This window comes from Rhinolophus hipposideros, assembly GCF_964194185.1.
Source record: "Rhinolophus hipposideros genome assembly, chromosome: 5".
NCBI lineage: Eukaryota > Metazoa > Chordata > Mammalia > Chiroptera > Rhinolophidae > Rhinolophus > Rhinolophus hipposideros.
In genome coordinates this window covers 10,777,709-10,802,808 of record NC_138051.1, presented here as the reverse complement: position 1 = coordinate 10,802,808, position 25,100 = coordinate 10,777,709, and the positions used below count along the sequence as shown (strand labels likewise).

Below are 25,100 nucleotides of genomic sequence, written 5' to 3'. Positions count from 1 at the left end.
CCACACCCACTGCAACTTTTGTGGCTGTGACCTAGAAGAACATAAGAGTTGAGCATAACAAAGTTAGCCTGAGTCAGTTCAATGATGCTATCATCTAGATAGCATCACATTATTAAAAATTACATTATAAAAATAATTGCTTCATTGGGGAAAAAGAGCTTGGATGATAAAGATAACGTGATCTTTCCTAGAGGAATTTTACAAATGATGTTTTTAAGACTATAAGGACATATTCTTATTTCAAGCTACAGATAACAACGTGTTGGTGAAATTTGACTGGAACAAATCTAATTAATATTTTTAAAAGTCTGGGATAGTACATAAAATTGGCAAAATGTGTTGATTTTCTAAATTATCAAAATAAATGGCACTATAGAATCCAAGGCTCAATAAAAAAAAAAAAAAGTGACACATGAAAGTCACGTTTTTCAAATTTATTCTAAACGTTTCACATTAAATGAAATTTAACCATAGTCATTACAGAGCATTACCACAATAGTGCACACAAATAACTTCAAAAATAAAAGACAAAAGAATACAACCTTCAACAAGTTAAATGCCACTTATGTAAACAAAAATAAAATGAAATCCTGATGCTAAAAAGATACATATTCAGAGGTAAAATACATATACAAAAACATTTAAACATTACAATAATCCACAACTAGATCATATTCTTTGTAACAGAGTACATGTATTATTAGTACTCTACATCTACAAAATTTCAGAATCCTGTTAAAATCAAAACCATCTCTGGTTTATGGTACAGCACGATTCATAAGGCAAAAATATAGGCATTATCATCCAGTTCTTTAATTTCACTTGTATTTTAAGGCAAACTTGGAACTTTTTGCTTGGTATTTTAAAATAAATGGGACTTACACATGATAACTTGACAAAATTAACAATAAATTATCTCTAGTTAAATATGTGTAATATAAAAGATATATGGATAACAATTTTTCTCTCTGCAGAGATGTAAACTGGATTTTTGTTTAACTCCATATTCATACCAGTAAGAAAACTTGTAAACCTACAGTACTTAAAACTTACTGTATCCTTCACTCGTCTCAAATGTTTCAACACTGACTCAATATACTGTGAGTGAAAATCCAATATATCCAGCCATAGAGTAACTATCTAATTAATTCATGTCTAATTTAAAGTGCTGTTTTACAAAGGAAAAAAGGTTAAAAGATAGAACTGGATGTTAACTGACATGTGACATCTTAGAATTTCTTGACTTTCTGACTACAGAGGTTATAGAGGTTCTCACAAGTTTATTGAACTTTAAGCAGTATATTTATTGTAGAATCTTATTTTCCTGAAAATGAGCACTTAGGTGACAATACCAGAAATCCAACACCAAAACTGAAAACACAGCATTGTATGTACATATATTTCCTTCAATGTCAGCCAGAGCCTTGATAATATAGTTAAGTACTTTTTTAAAGTTTCTATAACTTTGTTTTTCTACTAGAAAATATATTATCCAATTCCAGGAAATTGGGAATTCTATAAATATTAAGTTTTCTATAATTCTTTTTCCTATCAATAAAACACTGGACACTAAAGGACACAAATATTTATACATAAACTGGGTCTCTAATTACATCTTATGATGTTGGAGATAAAGAATTAGATTCACACTTTATCCATAATAGTTATTTGGGTACAGAACTCCTTCACTATATTTGGTTCTTTGAGTAAAAAGACTGCATCTTTTTTAGATTTCTAGCCCCTATAGCACAGTATCCCATACATATAGTTGACCCGCCATACTTGTCAAGCTATCAAAATAATTTTTCAAAATCTAATGAATGCCATTTTCCTATCACTTGATACCACTTCCTATAATTTAATATTCATTCATATTGAAACAGTATTAGCATTAACCTATGGAACTTACATAAATATTCTTTGGGCTACATTAAAAATCACTTAAATTCTATTACTATATTCAACAAATATTAAACAGCCAAACATTAAGTCTTCATTAAATCATTATAGAAGGTGATTATCTTCCAATTAATTAAACAATTACTATTTCCACAGTCACTTTTTTCAAAAATATTTCTGGGTAATCTTAAATAGCTATCTCCTCCTTGCTTGAGGAAATGAAATTATTTCTAGTATCTTTAACCCTGGGAATTTATAATCAAATATCTTTATCCTTTTTAACATAAGAAACATGTGGCAATTTGTCTGTAAATTGTCACAAATCTGTACAAGAAGGCCCTATCCTAAAATTATCAGTTGTTAGGTCACATTAATACCTCTTGTTATGAACAGTACAATAGGATTAGCAAACCTGAAATAGTTCTAAATTTGGTTTTTCTCTTCCTTTCATAGGTTTTTGTAATTTGTTCTCTGGTATACGGCTCCTACTATTGCCCCAAATGTTTTATATTTATTCTTCTTCAACATGAAATTCAGGTTTTTCCAAAACAATGATAGGTATATGTCTTTGATCTAATTTAGCAAAGGATTATTTTATACTAATTTGATAGTGGGGATGATACATTGAATAAAACGTTAAAATAAAATGTATTGTATAGATATGTTTACAATTAAAATAATTTTCTCGTCTTTCAAACTCCCTTCTGGGGAGACAGGATTAAAAACAGAGTAATAAGATGTACTTAACAATTTCATTGATATAAATAGAAAAAAAATTGAGTTGGGGATTTAAAATTAAGTATGTGATAGATCTATTTTAAATTGCTTTTATTTAAATAAAGTCTAGGCCAATCACAATAGTGCACCTTGTTTCTATTCAATAGATTTATTCAAATCAATTAAAAAGTTATTGCTATATATCATTATTATTTAAACAAAGCAATACAGACAATACTCAGCCTGTCCATTTTATTAGTAGTTCCTGTTGAGTTCTTAATTAGAAGAAACTAAAAATCACTTGCAAGGTTTTATAATCTGTGCAAATATTCATAAAGCATGATAGCACTTATGATTAAAGATGATTTTTACATAGTTTTGTAGTATATATTTAAATCTACAACTAGCAGTGTATGGAAGAATAAGGAAAACCGCAAAATGCCTGGCTATAAATAGTTTTCAAGAAATAACATATATGCTAACAAACGAACTTACATTTTATAATTATAAATGGCTTCTTAACAATAGTTTAGAACATTATGGCACTTAAGAATGCAGTATGAATTTTTCATAGGAAACAAAATATACACTGATTTTGCAGAGACTATAAAGAGATGGGGGTGGGTAAAAAAAAAAAAAGAAGGCCATGGTAAAGGAAATGACTACAGTACCAAAAATAAAAGTACCAATATCCTAATAAAATGCAAGGTAATGTGTTCAAGACTAACAGACATTTACTAAAACATGCTAAAACAAAATGAGCCAACCACCTCTTTTAAATAAGCTGACACCTGGCTATAGCAAACGAATTGCTTTAAAAGATCATTTCTTTAGTCAAAGTAGAACCAAATGTAGAACCATTACTCAAGTAAACATTGAGTTCCAGTTTTCCTCAATAACTTTAAAATATTCAGTTACCTAAGAAGTGTACAAAGTGATGCATAACTAATTGCCTAGTGCTTTATGTTTAATGCATACATTTCTGTTCTTAAGAAGGACATGTAATATCTAGCACAAGAAGATATAGAATGTATCTCTCTAAATCACTATTCAGGAACCATGAAAAGCATAACAGGCATTTAGGTAATTTTTGGATGTTAACATTAGTATAATTACTAATGTTTTTAATAAGCACAAATGAATCAAGCCAATAAAAATGAAAATACGATCAAAACATGTCATGCATATCTCACACTGAACATCCAAAAGAACATCGTTATAGCCTTGTAATAGCTCCTACAGTTAGCACCATTTTTATATGTGAACGCTTTGAAAAAGCAATGGTCTTAAAAACCTGAAATCATTACAGGATATATGAAAAAAATCAATATGCCCTAAGGGTGGTACTAAACATTTGTCACATATTTACATCAACACTGGGAAGCCTCCTGTACTACTACAAAAATATTAAACTGATATGCTTAACTCTTTCTAGCCATGCTTAGCATAGCTTAGATGGGAAAAGTAAATTAATTCATCCAGCATTAACTTGCCCATATAAAAAAAGGCAGAAACAGTATGTATCTGACTTCTTCTTTAAATAGGCCCCCAAATATCATAAGAGTAAAAGCATTTTTTGCAAACTTATTACATCCCCAGCCCTTAAGCCTTTTAGCAGAAAGAATATCCAGGTGACTCACAATGGTATATAATTCATACCCCTTAAAAGTACCAAAAAAAGCAGCCCTTTGTTTAAAATGTGAAGCATATGAATTCACACCCAACAGACAGTATCAGCACTGTGTCCAGTCATTCAATACACTCGAACATCCAGGCATCACTCACCTAAATCCTGGTGTGTTTCAAGGAGGGAGAGAACGAAAATAATAAAAAGCAGGAAAGTTTTCTCCACATGGACACTTATGAACCCAAAACTATTCCAGAATCAGGGGCAAAAGTGCACAATTCAATTGGCAAGATCTTTCCCCCTTTTTTTTTTTTTGATTATTGATTCACTGTGCAATCAAGAACAACCAAAGCTACTTGTCAAAGTACCCAACAAAACCCTTGAGTCTTCATGCCACTTCACGTTAAAAAGAAAGCAATGCTGTTTAGGGGTTTCGGGAAATTGCGCATCCTTTCATGCGGCACAGGTTCATCACTTCAGTTTCTACGAGCCCACACTGTCAAAGTGCAGTTAATCCAAAATTGCAGCGACAGTATATCATGCCAGCTGAATCCAGCCACGTATCTGAGATAGGGTCATATTTCTGCACGGTGTTCAGATAGGAAGACCCTGAGTGACCACCAACTACATAAAGGTAGTTGTCAATGACTGCAGCACCAACTCCTGGGAAAGGGGGATAAAAACGGGAAAAAAACACAGTAACTAGTTAGCAGACTTCTCACTAAAAATGTTCTCTTAAAGTACATGTCAACAATCTATCCTTAATTAGATAAGCAATACAGTAATGTGTGCTCACTGGAAAAATACCCCTGAAGACAAAAGTAAGAGTTGAAGCCTTCCTTTGCCACTCCTCCGCAATCCTACTCTCCCTCCCTCTCCTCCACAACAGGAAAATACTACTACTAAGAAGGCAGTCTGTCTACTTCCATGTGCTTTCTTCTCAATTTCTATTTACAGTTTTCAGAAAATCATTCGTTTTTATTAGGTTTTCAAATACAAGTATCTCCTGCTTTTCTGAAGTTCGTTTCATCACTTTGCTTATACGAAAGACCTGCATTCGTACAGTTGACCTTGAACAAGCGGCGCCAACACCCACAGTCAAAAATCCAAGTAGTTCTGAAAAGAACAAGGTTACTCTAATTTTTTACATCCTCGTTGTTTTATGGCTTTCTCTCCCAAAGACACCACAGAAACTATGTATAGTAAACAAAACAGTTCATTCCACTTTGTCCTTTCAGTTTCCAAAGATTCTTTAATCACAAATGCAAGGTATATTCCTAAGGCTTTCTATCAATAATTTAAATCCTTAAAATAATATGACTTGAGTTTGGGCTCAAAGATAATTTCTTCTTTTCCTTGATGTATTTGTTTCTCTCTGGGAACCCTGAAATTCAACCTTTTCTTGATCAACTATACCCCTTGAGAAGGAGAGAACAATTGAAAGTGAACATATAGGCTGCTGACGTGTATGTAACATATACAAAGATGACAGTTGTTATATGGACAAAAAGAACTTCTATAAGATACATTCCATTACTAGCATTTCTCAAAATGTGTTCTCCAAATATAAGAAATAATAATATGTACACATCTATATAGTAGAAACATCTATATAGTTCTGTCCAATCTAGTTGTCTCTCAGGTTTACCACACACATGTTTATTTTTTCTTGACAAGTAATACTCTTACTATTATGTTCCAAGGAACCACTATTCCAAGAACATTGTCCTACAGTTATAAATTAGTAAGATGTTATTACCTGTTCTGGGTTCTTTCATCGGTCTACACACAGTCCACTGATTTTGATGAGGGTCGTATCTTTCAATGCTTGACAAATGCGAGACCCCATTATGTCCACCCACCACAAAAATAAAGCCCAGCATGACACCCACGCCAAAGTGAATCCTTTTATCTGCCATGGATGCAACCATCTCCCAGGAGTCCTTACTTGGATCATAACGCTCCACACTGCAAATATTCACAAAAGAAAAGAATTAATTCACATATCCTTTGTGTCACTCTTCCTATTAAAGCAAAACTAAATCCCACCATTTGAACTTTTAAAAGTTCAAATAAATACACAGATATAAAACCAGAGTAGTTGGTCCCAAGTGTTTTGATTTTGCTGATTAGATTGCAGGGATAAAAGCTTACTTTGGGGACTGGGTGCAATAACAGCCATACACTATCTCATTATATTATACAAGCAGCAAGGGATATTAAGGTTAGAGTATTCTGGCATTCAGAAAACCTGGGTTCAATTATTAATGCTATGTATCTAGAGCTGAATGAACCTTAGCCCTACCACTATGGAGCTTTGTAATCCTGGATAAGTCATTTCCTCTCACCTGCAAAAATGTCAATAATACAACCTTAAAGGATTCATGTAAGAGTAAAATCAAATGCGTATGCATTTGAAACGACTTTGAAAATCACAAACTTCTGAATATATATGTGCTCTAAGGATACTCAGGTCTACTATACAGCGAAAGAAAAGGGAAGAGAAGGAAAGAATTTCTTACAGAAGAATTCACGTTGGTTTGCTGCAAAGCACACATTGCAGATTTCATAATACAAACTGGCAAATCATAATACTCTCAGAGTGATTGGAGAATTCAGGGATTTAAGTCAAATCTACATTGCAGAGAACCCTTGTCATTTCCAAGCTATATTATGGAAATCAGAATCAAATCAGAATTTCCCAAAAAGCGTCCATATACAATCCCAGAAGGCCTTAAGCCCATGCTGTGCCCTGAAGGGGCATAAAGGCATAATTGTTGAGCTTGTTCTGGTTTTAATCTAACTTCTCAAAAAAACCTAAAGCCTTTGAGAGTCGGTGACATAATTCTATAGAATAGAGACTAGACTATATACTAGAATATAGGCTAAACTATAATTTCCTGAAAGGACACCTGGATAAAAACCTTTACAGCAAAACTACGGGAAAAGAGGAGTTGATAAACTGTAGCAAAAACAAACTTCAAGAGCATTATCTCAAAACTAAGATACTTTTATCTTATAAATTTCTGACAGCAACTTTTCAAAACAGAAACGTATGCCTGGTCCCCAAATACTTTCCTTCAACTAAGGGAACAATAAAAAGGGGAATACTTTAGCTTATACATAAATAAAAATTTATAGTTGAAATGCCATTGTACTATTACTTTCTAGTCAAACAATATATTCTTTCATTAAAATGCTGACAATCAATAAACACATACCAATCTAATTATTATTAGAGATAAAATCTTTGGAACATCAATTTTCAACAAAGGTTTATAATTATGATTAATTTTCCATATAAGCAGTCACTTTATGCTTTTATTTCTCATATATGTCTCTTTTTTATGTATTATTGTAGTATGTATTATTTATTATTATGTATTTATTATTCGGAGAATACAGAAATCTCAAATTCAGACTCTAGCACAACTTAGATACATAATAATGCATGTATTATAAAATAAGAATCCAGAAAGGAATATTTAAATAAGGCTTTAAGTTTATGCATTGTAATAATATTGTGTAAGCATACAGGAGTTACGCTTTTCACTTTTCTATTATATTTGGGCAATGCGGTAATAGGACACACACACACACACACACACACACACACACACACCCCACCCAAAATCTAAAGTAGTCTAACTTCATCTTATTTTAGGTCTGTATTAAATCCCCATGTGAAACAAATAGAATTATACTCATGGAGCAGATTAAGTTTCCTAAATGTCTATCAATATCACTTTAAATATTAAAAAAGGAAGTTCATTTATATACACAAATTGTTTAAAAACCAGAAATCACTGTTAATAACACTTTACAAATCTACAATCATTCACTGCTTGATTAGGTTAAATACCTGTTCATGTGGGCAGGACCATACCCACCAATGGCGTAGATCATTCCATCCAGCACGGCGGCGGCAAAACAACTTCGTGTTGTAGTCATTGGGGCCACAGGCTCCCACTTTCTTATTTTCGGAATATATTTCTCTACAGACTGTAAGTAAGACTGTCCATCATAACCACCTAAAGCATAAAGTTCTCCTGCAAGTACTACTACTCCAAGGGTACTTCGGTTCTCATTCATTCTCTCAAGAGAAGTCCAGGTGTTTGTATCAGGATTCCAGCATTCTACTGAATTTTCATGTTTTCTGATAGTGAAATCAGGACGCACGTCAGTTTCAATGCCACCTATAACATACACTTTTTGGTCTAAAACGCATATTCCAAACTCATAGCGAGGAACGCGCAGCGGTGCCAAACCAATCCAAGAATCATTCTGAGGAAAGTACATCTCCACACTAAAGAATGAGCAAAAACAATTAAATTTTAAAATTCAAAAAGGCCCATAAACAAATAAAAATGTTTAATCTCATTATCAGGGACATGCAAATTAAAATAACAATAAACCACGACACACTTTCCAGACTGGGAAAATTTAAAGGCAGATAATAACAACTATTGGCAAGAATGTGGAGCTAGGAATGTGCACTCTGATGGTGAGAGTGTGAACCGGTACAAACCACTCTGGAAAACAATTTCACGTTATCTGATAAAACTGAAGATACACACATGTTCTGACTCAGCAGTTTCATTCCTGTGTTATCTACTCTACTGAATGCCTATTACAGTCAGTTTTGTACCAGGACCTACACAGAAACATTCACAGCAGCACAATACAATCATCTGTCAAAAGGAGAATGGATAAGTAAGATGTAGTATAACCACCCCATGACTGAGTCATTTCATTCCTAGATGTGTAGCCAAGAAAAATGCACACACATGTGTATGTACAAGGAGGTTCACAGCAGCATTATTTGTAACTGTTAAAAATTAGAAACAATCCAAATGTTCATCAACCATAAAAACTGACAAATTGTGGCATATCATATAATAGAATACTATACAGAAATGAAAATGAACAAACTATAGCTATATGCAACACAGATGAATCTTACATATATATTATTAACGGGAAAAAAGCCAAATGCAATAGACTGTATTTTATAGAGTTTCATGTATATCAAGTTCAAAAACATTTCTAATCTCTGGAATAGAAATGAGGATAGTGGTTACCTTTGGGGAGGAGAGAGAGGGAACTCAAGGGTGGTTTCTGGGTGTTGGTCATGTTTCCTATTTCTCTAACTGGTTTGTAATGTTCACCTTGTGATAATTCACTGAGCTGTACACTTGGAATTTGTGAAGTTTTCTGTACATATGTAACACTTCAATTAAATTTTATAATTAACATTTTCATGGTGGAAAATATTGTATTATGTCCATTACTATAATACCACACACCAATGAAACTAAATGAACTATTTGCTCATGAAGTCTCACAGATGAATTTGAAAAACTTACTGTTCAGTGAGAAAGCACATCCTTGAAGAATATATACAGTATTACTACATTTATATAAAAATGTGTAAAACCTAATGATATATTGAGGCACATGTAAGATGTGGCAAAATTACAACAAAAAGCAAAGAAATAACAGCAAATTCAGGACTGTGGGGGCGGGAAGGAGTCTGCATCAGGAGGGACATAAGGGGACTTTGTTAACAGTTTATTTTTTAAGCTGCTTGATAGGTACTTGAGTATTTATTCTTTATACCCAGCATGCATATTATATACGGTCACTCTTCCATGTATAGATATTTCATTACAAAAAAAAGTTGGGAAAAAGTAGCCAATGTTCCCAGACTCAATAATGCATGGCATAAAAATATATATTCTCTATCCAGTATGATGAAAGTACATTCATTCATTCAATAGTTGTTGAATGTCTATGTACAGTTTTGTTATAGTGCTTGTTTTAAAATATGAATTTGTTCCAATGAGAACAATACATCAGGGAACTATATGACCTTAAGGAGAGCAGTTTCAGTGACGTGATGGGGACAAATTTTGACTAGAGTGGTTCAAGGGAGTGGGAGATGAGCAAGTGAAAACAGTGGTCATAGACAATTTTTTTTATTTTAGTGCAAGGAGTAAGAGAGAGAGGAGGCAGCTATAAAGATGAGCAGAGAAACACGAGAGCCCAGGGTAGGTTAATTTCATCTGGGAGCTTAACCCAGAACATATCTGGTGGTGGTGAAGCAGTGGAGTAGGAGGTGATGATAGAGGAGAGTGACAGGTGAACTGCAGGAGCAAAGTCCTTTTGTGGAGGAGAGGAAATGCGGGCTGGTGACTACACGGAGAAGTGGAGGCTGGTCTTAGCTAGGAAGAACTTGGTGGATTTGCTGATGAGGTAGCTCTCTTCAGGCTGCTTCTGTCTTCTCAGTAGAGTAAGAGACAAGGTCATCAGCTGGATTAGGAGGTGAGGGTAAGAGGCTTTGGCTGTTTTTATGGAGAGAGCAGAAGGTATGAAACAGTCCTCCAGGGACGTGAAAGAGTAAATTAATTAGGGACAGGTAAAGGGGTGGCTGAGAGTGCTGAAGCCCACAAGTGAGACCGGCTAAGATGGGTATGTGTGCTTCTCTAGCCACGATCCGTTGCAACCATGGCGTTAAGTGGAAACCTGAATTTAACTACTAGATGAGTATGACGGAAGGAAAGAAGGGCAAGGGAGCCATGTGTATATTGAAAGTAATGACGACACTGATGTTCCTGGAATCTAAGCTAGGTAAAGAGTGAAGGTGAGGACATGTGGTGGTTGGTGAGCAGTCAGTTTTCCTAACTGATTAGAGAGCCAAAGGATTACAAGTCCTGCAGGGAACAAAGAATGGCTGCAGTGGGTGTACTGAAATAAATGAAGTGGCAAGAAAGGAGGTAGTAGACAGAGTGGAATGTCTGAAACCAAGATTTTCAAAGTGTTGATGTCATTGGTAATGACAAAGTTGAGGGTATGATCATGAGAACAGGTGCCTCAGGTAAGGCAGAAAAGACTGGTAGAAGTGAGATCAAGAAGAGAGGCAAAGGAGTTAGATAATTGTGGATGATACTATGTGTTTGTTGAAATCAGTAAGAATGATTACTTATGTAAAATGGTGAGAAAGAGTAAGACAGCTATAAAAATCTTCAATGAATGAAGTCAGTAAAGGAACAGCAGATGATGACAATAGAAGGGATATCAAGTGATATTATTGCTTGATGGCAAATGCTTGAAATGAGTTGAGGTTTTTGATGGAAGGGAGATGAAAAAATTTTGGAAGTAGCTATGAGAAGCAAACACTTATCCACCTTGAGGACCTGTGATACCTGAGAAATGGGGGGAAGAAACAGTTTTGAGAGGATTTTAGCAAAAACAGTATCTTTACACATCAGCCTATTTCATTAAAACAAGAAGTTGACAATAAAGAGGATTTTTCTTATGATAGAACGTGAGTTCTAGAGGACACAAGAGACAGATCTGAGTCAAAAATAAATAAAAAGGCTGGGCAATAAGGTTAAAATAGATGACATATAGGGCCATACAATAATAGTTTAATAAAAACCATATTTGTTTTTTGTCCTAGGTTCTTAGCACAGAGCTCCTAAACTACTTGGAATTTCCTGAGTAATAGGAAGGATGTGATTTCATCTTATCTCTCTAAATTATACTATACGCTAACTTCCAAATTTCCAGCACTGACCTCTTCTTTGAGCTTTGCAATCATAGCCAGCTGGCAGTAAGATACCTATCGTTGGATATTCAAAAGGCACTTCAAACTCAAGATGTCCCAAACTAAACAAACACATTATTTTCCCCTTTAAAATGGCTCCTCCTGTACTCTCTCGCGCTCGGTTTATAACCATTCATCCAATATCTATGTAACCAAGAAATCTCACTCATCTTTGATTTTCCCTCATCATCCCTTCATATCCATTCAACCACATCCTATCAATGTGCTCTCTTAAAATATTTATTAAATTAATACCCCAGTCTCTATCATACTGTTACTACCCTAATTCAGGGCCTCATGATCTCTTGCCTGTACTTTTATAATAACCTCTTTTCTAATGACTCTGATGCTACCAGGTCCGCTTGATCTTTCCCCATAATGTAGTCAAGAATGATCTAATATACAAATCTGATCATTTCACTACCCTCCTTAAAATAGTTTTTCAACCCACACAATACATATCCTCTCTTCATCATGGCACACAATACCTTCTTTGACATGGCTCTTACTGACCAGAGCCTGCCACATGCCGGTGAAAATTTTATACTTCAGAATACCAAAAAGCTGTGTTTCCTGCATACCCTATAGTAACATCCACTGTGTATTTGTGTACTTCCTGTGACCGTCCCATCATTTTGTGCTTGGCTCTTTCTTTGTCTTCAACACTCAACTTAGATATAAATTTTTCCATAGTATCTTCCCTGAATCTCCCAAATGGGATAAATGCTCCTCCTTAATACTTCCATAGAACTATTTTTAGCACTGTGCTAACACTATGTTATAATTATCTATTTAAACATGTCTCCTTTACTAAATTATGAACTTGTTAAAGATCCATTATCTAGCATAATGTGTCTGATGCACAGGTGTTTAATATTTTTTGTAGAATTAAACTGAATAATTATTCAGGTTGAGTCCAATTTTTCCATAGTTATAAATAATACTACCATAAACAGCTTAGTGCAAATGACATTTAAATTTTTTTCTAAGATGAAAGCTTACAGAACTAAAGATATAAACTGTTCTTATGACTCTTCAATAATTTGCTTGTTATTTTTAATATTACAGAGACCAAGAGGCAACTGCTCAAGCATTTTTACAATGTACATTCATATTTGGAATTCTTTATCATGAAATTTGACTGATTTACTTCATGCCAATAATGAATGCCTTTAAAAATAAGAGAAAACAATTCAGTTACCATAACTAATGTTCTATCTGTAGTCCAATTTCAACAATACTAGTTTTAGGCTACAATTAAGATGTACATTGAAGCTTTTAAAAAAGATACAGAATGTATCAGTTCACACTGATAAAACATCAATAGTTTCCTACCATTCGTGGCAGGGGGAAGCAATCTACCAAATTTTTGGAAATGGCCAGAAAGAAATCCACAGTATTAAAAAAATATATCACACATGAAAGTTTTCATGAAGCAATCCCATTCAAGGGAAAAGTGAAGGTAACATCCAGCTATATTTTCAATGTATAAAGGTTATTTGCATAATGCTATAAATCATGAATTGGCAAACTACGGTTATGAGCCAAATTCAGCCCAGCAGCTACTTTTGTAAATAAAATTTTACTGGAACCCAGCCATGCTCATTTATTTATGGAATGTCTGTGGCTGCTCTCACACTACAGTGGCAGAGTTGAGTAGTTACAACAGAGACCATATGGCCATAAAGTCTAAAAATACTTATTATTTGTTCTATCTTTATAGAACAAGTCTGACAACTCCTAATCTAAGTTATCAGAAAAGAAAATACTTTTTACTACTGTCATTAAAAAATATTTATATTGAAGAAAGTTAATTGCACATAAAGTCCATGATTTGTATCACTACCCTATTTTTTCTTATTTCTTTGGTGGTTTTTTTAAATTAACTATTCATTCAAATCTACTCTTGTCCCCAGTCTCCTTCATCCCAGATTCCTAGCTCTCCTCTTTAGCATCTCTGACCTGGTCTGCCTCAAATAAAGATGTAAATGGTTTCACAAAGGAAAAGAAAGATCTAAAACAGAAGAAAAGTTAGTGAGCAACCAAGACAAAAGAAATTTGTGCACTGGGAGGAAGTGCGGTGATAATAATTGAGAGTGCTCTAGAGAATGGATGACAATGTGATTAAAACAACCAGGTAAGTGTTTAGGAAGAAAAGAAAAAAACACAAAGAAGCAAATTTAAAAAAGAAGAAAAAAGAACTGTTTGAAAATATAGAAAGCATAGTTAAAAAGTATAAAATCTCTTAACATAAATCCTTCTATTTACCTATCCAAACAGGCAAACAGTCCAGATTTTCCTCCCACTGCACAAAGCACTTTGGGAGCACAGCGAGGCCGTGTCACCAGGACTGTCTGATGAGAGAGTCTGTGTTCAGGCATAAAGTGATACTTTAGGGCTTCATTCAAAAGATGTTTACAGGTGCGATCATCACGAATAAGATGATTTGCTTCATAGAGTCTGGTGAGAAATTTCACACTCAGCAGTGGTAATCGCACACTGTTAAGTAGCTGTGCTAAGTATTTCTGGCGTTCTTGTACATCGTACTTGATCCAAGACTCAAGGGCATAAAAAACAGTCTCTTCGGTGGCTACATTCAAACAGTCATTGGAAACAATTTCATCCAAATCAGCATGTGTAAGCTCAAAAAATTCTTCAGTCTGACAAACAGCTTCAAAATTCTGGCATATGTATTTAGTGGCTGCCAAATAAAGGTCATGACAACCATATGTCTCTGCAAAACGAGAAATTCCAATACAATTACCAGGATCAAGTTGGCTTTCAAGAAATGCACAACATTCTTTGAGGACAAGTTTTATCTGTAGTAGGTTTGCTGCTGGAAGGAGCGATTCCACTGTGTCCTGTGAAATAAAAACAGTCCCCGTGTAGGCATACTCCACAATGGCCTGGAGAGCAGTTTCATCAATGCACTGAAACTCAACCTCACTGTTCTCTTTTTCAGAAAGGTTTCCAGTGAACATAGCTTTGAAATAAGGGCTGATGCTGGCCAGGACCACTTTGTGAGCATGGATTTTAACAGCACCTACTCGAAGAATGACGTCACAGAGTTCGTGATGTTGACGAAGAAGATGCAGGCCCTGCAGGAGTTGTTCAGAATGTAGGTGGGTCAAGTTAGCAAGCATGTACGTCGGGGATGTGTGGTCCATCTACAGGGAATCGGAAAGCACAACAGTTACTTCAGAATACTCTTGGCAATGCGATTCTTCTTTCTAATAGTACAAAAGAAATGATGGTTTGTTGTTGCTTGGTGTTCAAATATTTTATACCACATACTAGACAGAAGTTTTTAGAGTTAGAAAGGATGTTACCAATCACATAATTCAACTCCATTAGTATAGATGTTAAGAAAGGTTATGTGTTCCGCCCCAAACCACAAAACTCTCTCGACGGTGGACTTTTGGATTAGAACTCTGCCAACTCTTTACCTTCATTAAATTCAAGTTGAGCTATCACTGAAACAAATGCACATGTGAAAAAAAATAAATCCCTAAAGGAAAATTGGTTTTGAAACCATGCTAGAGGCTATTTGGCTATTTTCTCAATAATGATTATCAATGCCTGTTAATCTGATCAACCGATCCTTTGACTGGAAAGAAATTTCATGTTAACTCACATACTTTACTCAAAGATTTACCCAAATTATTGCTGTCAACTAATTCAACGACGATAAAAATGAACACTATCTGATGTTCTATAATGAGGCCAATAAGTAAGGTTCACCCCACTGATGAAGACCGCACCTCTCACCTCTTGGTCATAACTCTAGAACATACCCACTCAATGTACTTGCCATGATGTGCGTCTGGAAGATGAAAAAGAATAAATAGGAGAGAAGGAAAGAGATGAGAAAAAGAAGACGTGAAAGGCAATCAGGACTGTTGTAGGCTGAATAATGGCTTCCCAAAAAGACATCCCATCCTAATCCCTGGAACCTTTGACTGTTACTTTATATGGCAAAACAAAAACAAAAACAAAAAACCTTTACAGATATGATTAAGGATTCTGAGATGGGGAGTTTAACCTAGATTACCGAGGGAGGCCCTAAATACAATCACAGGTATCTTGTAAGAAGAGGGTAGGAGATTTGGCACAGAGCAAAGAGAGAAAGGTAACGTGGCCACAGAGAGGGAGAGATGAGAGTGATGTGGCCACATATGCTGGCAGCCACCAGAAGCTGCAAGCAGCCAAAGAACAGATTCTCCCCTGGAGCCTCCAGAGGGAGCACAGCCCTGCCCACACCCTGATTTCTGCCCCGTGATACTAACTTCAGACTTTTAGCTTCCAGAACTGTGAGAGAATAATTTTTTGTTTTAAAAAGCAACTGAGTTTGTAGTAATTTGTTACATCCGCCGTAAGAAATTAATACATAAATACTTTAATCATAGTAGCTGCTTAAAATAGATAAAAGTAACATAAAGACATCTATATGATATGAAGTGTTTCCTTCCTGTCTCACACCTCAACCACAAGCGATGGGGATAATAAAAAAGTCGAAGATTTGGTTCCTATGTTTTATTTTTATTTTATTTTATTTTTTTTTACTTATTTGGGTAACTTATTTGAGAATACACCTAGAAGATCTCAACAGACTGAGAAAAGTGCTTCAATTTGGTTCCTATTTTTAACGTATTACCAATAAATTAAAACATTCCAAACATTGTTAAATATGAATACCGGTAGAATTGAAAGAGTACAACTCTTCATTTCTGTGCATTTTTATGTAGAAATATCCAAATATTGAAACTTTCATCTTCATCTAGAACCTCATCATTTGACACTTCTCAGTTGAATTTTAAGTCTGCTAACAAATTTTGTTAATATGGCCACCTTACAGCTGATATCAGCAACCTCCACTTCTGACCTTTCAAGATAATTCTACACATATCTATCAGAATAATCCTCAATCGTGGTATGAACAAGTCTCAAGAAACTTCGGGTTCGTCCAGCAGGTACTTAATTCCGGAAGAGAATATTGGTAAGACGGAAACCACAGGCATCAGTTTTGATCTGGATCATTTTTACTTACTAATAGTGGTGACCTTTTTAACCTATTTAACTTCTTTTAACCTCAGTGTATTAGAAAAAGTGAATATCTAGACTGAACAGTGAAAAATAAACAACAGGAAAGGCAAGTAGATATAGAAAATAAGTGATGGGATTAAGAAAGCAGTCCTAGATACTTCACATCTGGGGAACTTTGCCTTCTCTCATCTTCATTTTCCTTATCTGTAAAATGAGATATACTTAAACTATACACCTCACAAGGTTTATGAGTATCAAATCAGATAATGCACATGAAAACACAATAAACTGTAAGATTTACAAGAGTAGGGTACTGTGGTGAGGCAATAGAGGTATAACAGTATCAGTGAAGAACAGGGACCTTACAAATACAGATAACGAGTTTTAGTCCTATCTAGGTTGCATACTGTTATATAGAATTGGTACATTTTTTAATCTAAGTATTAATTTTTTCATTCATAAAATAGGAATACCGCCAGTCTATCTCAAAATGTTACATGAAAACAGTTTTATAAAGTGAAAAGTCCACACAACTTAGGTGCTACCATGTTTCCCCGAAAATAAGACCGAGTCTTATATTAAGTTTTGCTCCAAAAGACGCATTAGGGCTTATGTTCAGGGGATGTCATCCTGAAAAATCATGCTAAGGCTTATTTTCTGGTTAGGTCTTATTTTCGGGAAAACACGGTCTGAATACAGCACTTACGTCTCATTTTATTAAACTGTTTTTTCCCATGATCTCCACTTTCACTAATGCCCATTCTTTTTACAATGACCTTTCACTCCAATAAAACTCACGTAATTAATACAGCACTATACAGATATTTTCTGACCAGAATGCCAAATTTTGTCTACAACTTTTCTCTTCTCTTGTCTTCTTTTCATCCAATTCAAATTTTCAAAAGGCTAGGTCAAAATTAAATTCACCTGCAAGTCTATAAACATGTAAACACTCAATTTATTCACATGCAATTAATTTAATTATATGTGCTGTTTTGTGAAAAATATCCCTCTCAACTCTCATTTGTCTGATTTAACAAGGAGAACGTTATTCAGACTGAAAAGTGAAGAATAAACAGGAAAGGCAAATGGACACAGAAAATAGAGGAAGAATTGAAAAAGGAGACATAACTAATGCAGAGAAAGGGACATAAAAAATATATTTTGGAAAAGAAAAAATAAAACTGTCTTTGCTGGCAGATGACATGATTGTCTATGTAAAAAATCCAAAACAATCAACAAAAAACTTCTGCAGTTAATAAGCAATTTTAGTAAGGTTGCAAGATATAAGGTTAATATTAAAAAGTCAATCATTTTTCTATGTACCAGCAAAGAACAAGTGAATTTGAAATTGAAAACATATTACCATTTACATTAACACCTAAAAAATGAAACACTTAGGTATAAACCTAACAAAATATGTATAAGATCTATATAAGAACTATTAAAATTTTAATGAAAGCAAACAAAGAACTAATTAAACAAATATGGAGAACCACTCCATGTTCATGGATAGGAAGACTCTATATTATCAAGATGTTAGTTCTTTCCAACTTGAACTCTAGGTTCAACGTAATCCCAATCAAAATTCCAGCAAGTTATTTTGTGGATATTGCAAACTAATTCTAAGTTTCATATGAAGAGGCAAAAGCCCCAGAACAGCAAATTCAATAATGAAGAAGAACAAAGTTGAAAGACTGACACTATCCAACTTCAAGAACCATTACAGAGCTATAGTAATTAAGACTGTGGCACAGGCAGAAGAACAAATAGACCAATGAAACAGAGTAAGGAGCCCAGAAACAGACACACATATATATAGTCAACTGATCTTTAACAAAGAAGTGATGGCAATACAATAGAGAAAAGATAGTCTTTCCAACAAATGGTGCTGGAACAACTGGATACCCACATACTAAAAAGTGAATCTCGGCACAAATCTTAAATCATTCACAAAAATTAGTTCAAAATGGATCAGAGACCTAAATGTAAAATGTAAAACTATAAAACACCCAGATAACAGAGGAAAAAAATCTAGATAACCTTGGGTATGGCAATGACTTTTTAAATATAATATCAAAGGCACAATTCATAAGAGAAAGAACTAATAACCTGGATGTCATTAAAATGAAAAACTTCCGCACTGGGAAAGGCAACGTCAAGAGAGTAAGAAGACAAGCCACACACTAGGAGAAAATATTTGTTACAAGACACATCTGATAAAGGACTGTTATAAAACAAATAACTCTTTAAAAGTCAACAATAAGAAAATAAACAACCTGATTAAAACTAGATGAGATTTTAATAGCCACCTCACCAAAGATATACAGATGTCAAGTAAGCATATGAAAAGATGTTCAAGATCATGTCATTAGGGAATTGCATATTAAAACAATGAAAAACCACCTATTAGAATGGTCAAAATCCAAAACAATGAGAATGCCAAATGCTGGAGCAATAGGAACTCTCGTTTATGGCTGCTGAGAATGCAAAATGATACAGCCACTTTGGTGTCTTACAAAACTAAACATACTCTTAGCATACAATTCACTAATTAACTTCCTGGTATTTACTCCCCAAAATTGATGTCCACACAAAAACCTAAACATGGATGTTTACAGCAGGTTTATTCATAAGTGCCAATACATGGAAGCAACCAATATGCCCATTAGTAGGTGAATGGATAAACTGTGGTACGTAAAGACAATGGAATATTATTCATCGCTAAAAGGAAATGAGGTATCAAGCCATGAATACATGCAGAAAGCTTAAATACATATTACTAAGTGAAAGAAGCCAATCTGAAAAGGCTATATACTGATTCCAACTATGTGACATTCTGAAAAAGGCAAAACTATGGAGTCAGTAAAAAGATCAATGGTTGCCAGGGGTTAGAGGAAGGGAGGGATGAATAGTCGGGGCACACAGGATTTCTAGTAAAATAACCATATATGATACTACAATGGTAGATAGATGTCACTGTACATGTCATTGTACATTTGTCCAAAACCATAGAGTATGCAATACCAAGAATGAACCCTAAGGTAAATACTGAGAAGCCATAAAGTGCTTCCTTTAAGTGAAAAGGTGAGAGTTCTCAACTTATTAAGGAAAGAAAAAAAATCATATGCTGAGGTTGCTATGCTCTACGGCAAGAAAGAATCTTCTGTCCGTGAAATTGTAAAGACGGAAAAAGAAAGTGGTGTTAGTTTTGTAGATGACCTGAAGCTGCAAAGGACAGCAAAACCTCTGGATAACAAAACAGGATCCACAAGAATTGACATCTAACAAGAAGAAATTCAAGAGGAATAAACGTTAAGATTCTATATGGATTCCAAAACAACTATACAAGTAGTAGACTAAGAGGGGGAAAAAAACCTCATCTGTAGGATGTGTTTTAAGGGCTTATAAATGTTAATTTTAGTACTACTGTAGTACACTAATTTATGTAGGTTTAAGCTCCATTGTAACATACAGAACTAGAGCGGAGACACTATTGCTTTGACTGAAAATGTCACACTACATCTAGAGTACAGATTTTGGGGACCATCCTTTAACAGGGAGCTAAACAAAGTATAACACCTGATGAAGAGAAGAAATTCAAATCATGTCTTATGGGTAATGGAACTGAGGATGCTCACTCTGATTTAAAAAAAAAAAGGAAATCTGAGGGTTATCATGTAAAAAAACAAGAGGCACAAGTTATTCAATAATAATATAGGGTTGTTTTCAGGATTAAATGAGTTTATACATATGAAGTGCTTAGAATAGTGCCTATCACTTAGCAAGCTCTTGATAAGTTGTCCTATTACTAGATAATTTTTTTAATTGTCTGCTTAAAAGTTATTCTGCTTTCCATGTTGCACCATCTCCCACTGGAAGGTAAGAAATCCACCATGTACCACTGACACCCTAGGCCACATAAAGTATTGCAGAACTGTTGATTATCAAATCAAGTTCGAGTTATTGGTCAGATTCATTTAGCATAAATAGGAGACATAAAGTGGTAGATCCTCATATTAAACTAATGTTTGGTGTATCCAGTTCAAGACCAATAAGTTACCATTAACATATGACAGCATGATACAATATTGATTTGTAAATATACGTATGCACGCGCACGTGTGTGTGTGTGTGTGTGTGTGTGTGTAAAACACATATCCAGATATGCAGGACAGTAATTTTAAGAGACGTGGCTCTACAATCAGCCCCTAGGGTTACAATATTGTCTGTACTATTTAATAGCTATGTGACCTTGTGAAGGTGATGTTAGTCTCAGTTTTCTAATCTGTAAAATATAGACAAAACAGTACACATAAGCATTCAATAATTGTTAGATGCTACTTATTATTATCATTATCATCCTTCAAAAAGCTGATTTTTGCCAGTTAAACCCACATGACTCTCTTCCATGTTTACCAAAAAAAGAACAAAGCTTACTATCAAGTGAACAAATATAAACAGTACAAGGGTAAAGCCTGACTAATTTGACCAATTAAAGATACCATGAGCCACTTTTAAAATTACAGTTTATTACTTACAATGAAAAGAAGAGTAAGCCAAAGACTAAGCTCCCTGGTTCCTTTTCCTGCACTTGAAAAAAAGGTCAACACCAAACAAAGGGGGCTGGATGACAGCAATATAAACTATAAAGAACCCAAACTAGACAGCAGCTAAGCAGTTTTATATTCTGTAGTTCTATTCTGTGGGATGGGGAAAATGAAAGCTCCATACCTCATCACAACCAGGGAGGTGAAGAGAAACTGTCTCATGACAGACTCCCAGGGGTGATTGAGAGGCAAGTGAGAGATGGCCTTGAGCAGCTCCTTAAAGGCATCCCACCCTCTTGTGTTCCAGAATCAATCACAAGGTGTTCCAAAACACAGATAAGCGGTGGTCCTGCGGTCCAAGCTTTTGCCTACATGGATACATACAAGATGTGATCAAACAATATGGTAAATGTTTAACAAAAATTTATTACAGGGACTGCCCAGTGGCTCAGGTGTTTGGAGCGCTGTGCTTCTAATGCCGAGGTCGCTGGTTCGATTCCCATATGGCAATCGATCTCTCATTCCCAGTGAGCTGCACCCTCTACAGCTAAGATTGTGAACAACGGCGAGACCTGGAACTGGGCTGCGGTGAGCAGCCAGAGGACAGCGTGAGCTGCTGTGTGCTGCCGGGGCTGCCGTGTGTTGCCGTACTCGGCCAGTAGCCAGCATCAGTGGTCGGCTGCTGGCAAGAGCTGCCATGAGCTGCTGTGTGTGAGCTGCTGGCCGTTGGCCGGCGACCAACTGCCTGGGTGGGGGGAGAGTACAAGGCTCATAATACCAACAAGGGCCAGGGAGCTGAGTCCTACACAACTAGACTGAGAAACAACGGCTTGAAGCAGAGTTGGGGGGAAAAGGAAAACTCTATTACAGTAAAAGACACATTGTCATTAACCCCCCTCAAAATGCTCCCCCTTGCTTTGAACACACTTATCCCATCTTTCTTGACACTTTCTGAAGCAATTCTGGAAGTCCTCTTTCGTGAGTGTCTTTAGTTGTGCTGTGTTGCTGTCTCGATGTCCGGAATCATTTTGACTTTGGGGAAGAGTCAGAAGTCACACGGTGCCAGATCCAGTGAATAAGGTGGATGATGACACACCATTATGTTATTTGACAGAAACTGCCATATACCAGAAGCGATGTGTGACACAGAGCTTTTCCATTGTGATCACAAAATACGGTGAATGCTGCTGCCGAGTGCCATCCAACAAGAAGGCAGGGATTTTCAATATGGGAAGTAATGCGTCAAACCTTAGTATCAGTGTGTGACAAGTTTCAACGTGCTTGGTGCAGTCAGTTGGGTGTGAGCTATGGTAGAGAGAAGGTGTGTTTTAAAGTGTGCCGTAAATCATCATCCATCATGACAATGCTCCATGTGACACATCATTTCTGGTATAAGGCAATTTTTTTGTCAAATAAAAACATTACAGTGTGTCCTCATCCACCTTATTCGCTGGACCTGGCAACAATAGATTTTGGCTCTTCCCCAAAGTCAGAATGACCATGAAAGGTAAAGATTTTGAATTGATTCAGGACATCGAGGCACCCACGACAGTGTAACTAAAGACAATCACCAAAGGACTGTCAGAACTGCTCCAGAAAGCGGCAAGAATGATGGGATAAGTATGCTCAAAGCAAGGGGGAGTATTTGAGGGGGATTAACAGCAATGTGTCTTTTACTGTATACATTTTTTAAATTTAAACATTTAAATTTTTTAAAATTTAAACATATTTGTTGATCACACCTCATATAAAGCAAAATTAAATCTTAAAAACACAATCCACAAGAAATATGAAAATAAAAGGAAGCAAAAGAATCCAATGTTCATCTAGTTAGTGGCCTAACCATACCATTCCAATTAACTTTAAAACAGTTATTTAATATACCATCCCTAGTGGGATATGCCCTAAAAAAAAGAAAAAAACTTACACCATTTCCAGTAACCACATTACCAGTGAAAGTGTTATCTGTATTCTGAAACTGCTACATGTGCACTGCCACAAATGCGTAATTACAAGAGTTCTAATTTGATTATCCCTCAGGTCATTGTGATCTGGGATTCTCAGATGGAAGAAAAGAGTTAAAGATGTAAGACTGAGACTTTAAATATAAACTTGGTAGTCTGATTTGAATAAAAGTATCAGAATACATATATAAACATTATTTATATATGCTAATACATAATTTACGTATATAACATATATCAAATATGCATAATATACAAACGTATAAAATATATGTACTCTTACGTTGCTTTGTACACCCAAAACTAATAGAAAAATGTACATAATATTATTTTAAGGAAAAAATAAACTATATTACCTATCTCTGTGTACTGAAAAGGGCTACAAACTATTATCAACCCAGAGGCAAAGAGCACTCCTAGCACCCAGATGTGGTCTCTAAATATCGTTTCCCTCAAAGGGAGGAGAACTCCTTGGACAAATGGCTGACTCCAGGCCTAGGGCAGAAAATGTCAAGATAAATTTGGAATCTTTACATCTAGGTAGCAAGAAAGCTATCAATGACTAAGGGCATAAAAACTTAAAAATCAAAGTGAATAGGGGCTGGCCTGGTGGCTCAGGCGGTTACAGCTCCATGCTCCTAACTCCGAAGGCTGCCGGTTCAATTCCCACATGGGCCAGTAGGCTCTCAACCACAAGGTTGCCAGTTCAATTCCTCGAGTCCCGCAAGGGATGGTGGGCTCTGCCCCCTGCAACTAAGATTGAACAAGGCACCTTGAGCTGAGCTGCTCCTGAGGTCCTGAATGGCTCAGTTGGTTGGAGCGCATCCTCTCAACCACAAGGTTGCCAGTTCGATTCCTCGAATCCTGCAAGATATGGTGGGCTGCAACTAGCAACAGCAACTGGACCTGGAGCTGAGCTGCGCCCTCCCAACTAAGACTGAAAGGACAACAACTTGACTTGGAAAAAAAGTCCTGGAAGTACATACTGATCCCCAACAAAGTCCTGTTCCCCTTCCCCAATAAAATCTAAAAAAAAAAAAAAAAAAAATGTGTGATAACATAAAATGTACCATTTAAAAAAAAAATCAAAGTGAATAGACTTTCACTTTGATGGGACAAACTGATCATCAATAATACGAAATGCAACTGATTATAAAACACATCAGATATGCTTAAATCCATGAGTTCGTAATGATAAAATTATGACTTTTTTTTTTTTAAAAAGACTTAATTGGTTTCCACTGGAGGGTGCTAATGAACCAACTCATTTGAAACTAGTACTAAAAGGACAGAATCAAGCATTTATGATATAACTAAAAGCACTTCCTATACGAACTGTACCACTGGGTTACCAATTAGATGAGCGGAGGTTTCTCGTTATAAAAGTATTCCAGTTAGTAAATGAAGAAATGATAGAATATCACCATTTTGCAATCTTAATGAATTAATGGGGAGATAGGCACTGATTATGAAGTACTGCTAACATCACAAAAAGAGAGACAAACAGACATCAGGGCCTGCTGATGGGAGACCATAACACCTATGAATATTCTTGCACCCCTCCCATATCACACACCAAAATCAAACATGCAGTCAACAGTACAGATCCAACTATTAATTTACAATACAGAGAACAGCAAAAAGAAGATGTTAAACTACACCAGAAGGATGCAATCAGCAAAATCATTCTG

The 25,100-nt window shown here is 35.5% G+C and overlaps 1 protein-coding gene across 5 annotated transcripts in view; it reads right to left on the bottom strand.

Moving 5' to 3' along the window:
- Nucleotides 1-419: 419 nt before the first annotated feature.
- KLHL28 (kelch like family member 28) overlaps nucleotides 420-25,100 on the bottom strand; it is a 30,800-nt gene continuing 6,119 nt past the window's right edge. Inside the window, exons 2-6 of one of the 5 annotated variants that reach the window (XM_081049196.1) lie at nucleotides 21,630-21,813; nucleotides 14,121-15,019; nucleotides 8,134-8,549; nucleotides 6,003-6,211; nucleotides 420-4,906 (exon numbers count right to left, since the gene is read on the bottom strand). In XM_081049196.1, coding sequence (XP_080905322.1) covers nucleotides 6,018-6,211; nucleotides 8,134-8,549; nucleotides 14,121-15,019 — 1,509 coding nt within the window. In that variant the 5' untranslated portion in view covers nucleotides 21,630-21,813 and the 3' untranslated portion in view covers nucleotides 420-4,906; nucleotides 6,003-6,017. Of the gene's footprint in view, nucleotides 4,907-6,002; nucleotides 6,212-8,105; nucleotides 8,550-14,120; nucleotides 15,083-21,629; nucleotides 21,814-25,100 lie in introns of all 5 variants that reach the window. The other 4 variants (XM_081049194.1, XM_081049192.1, XM_081049195.1 and 1 more) reach the window with 4 other exon arrangements.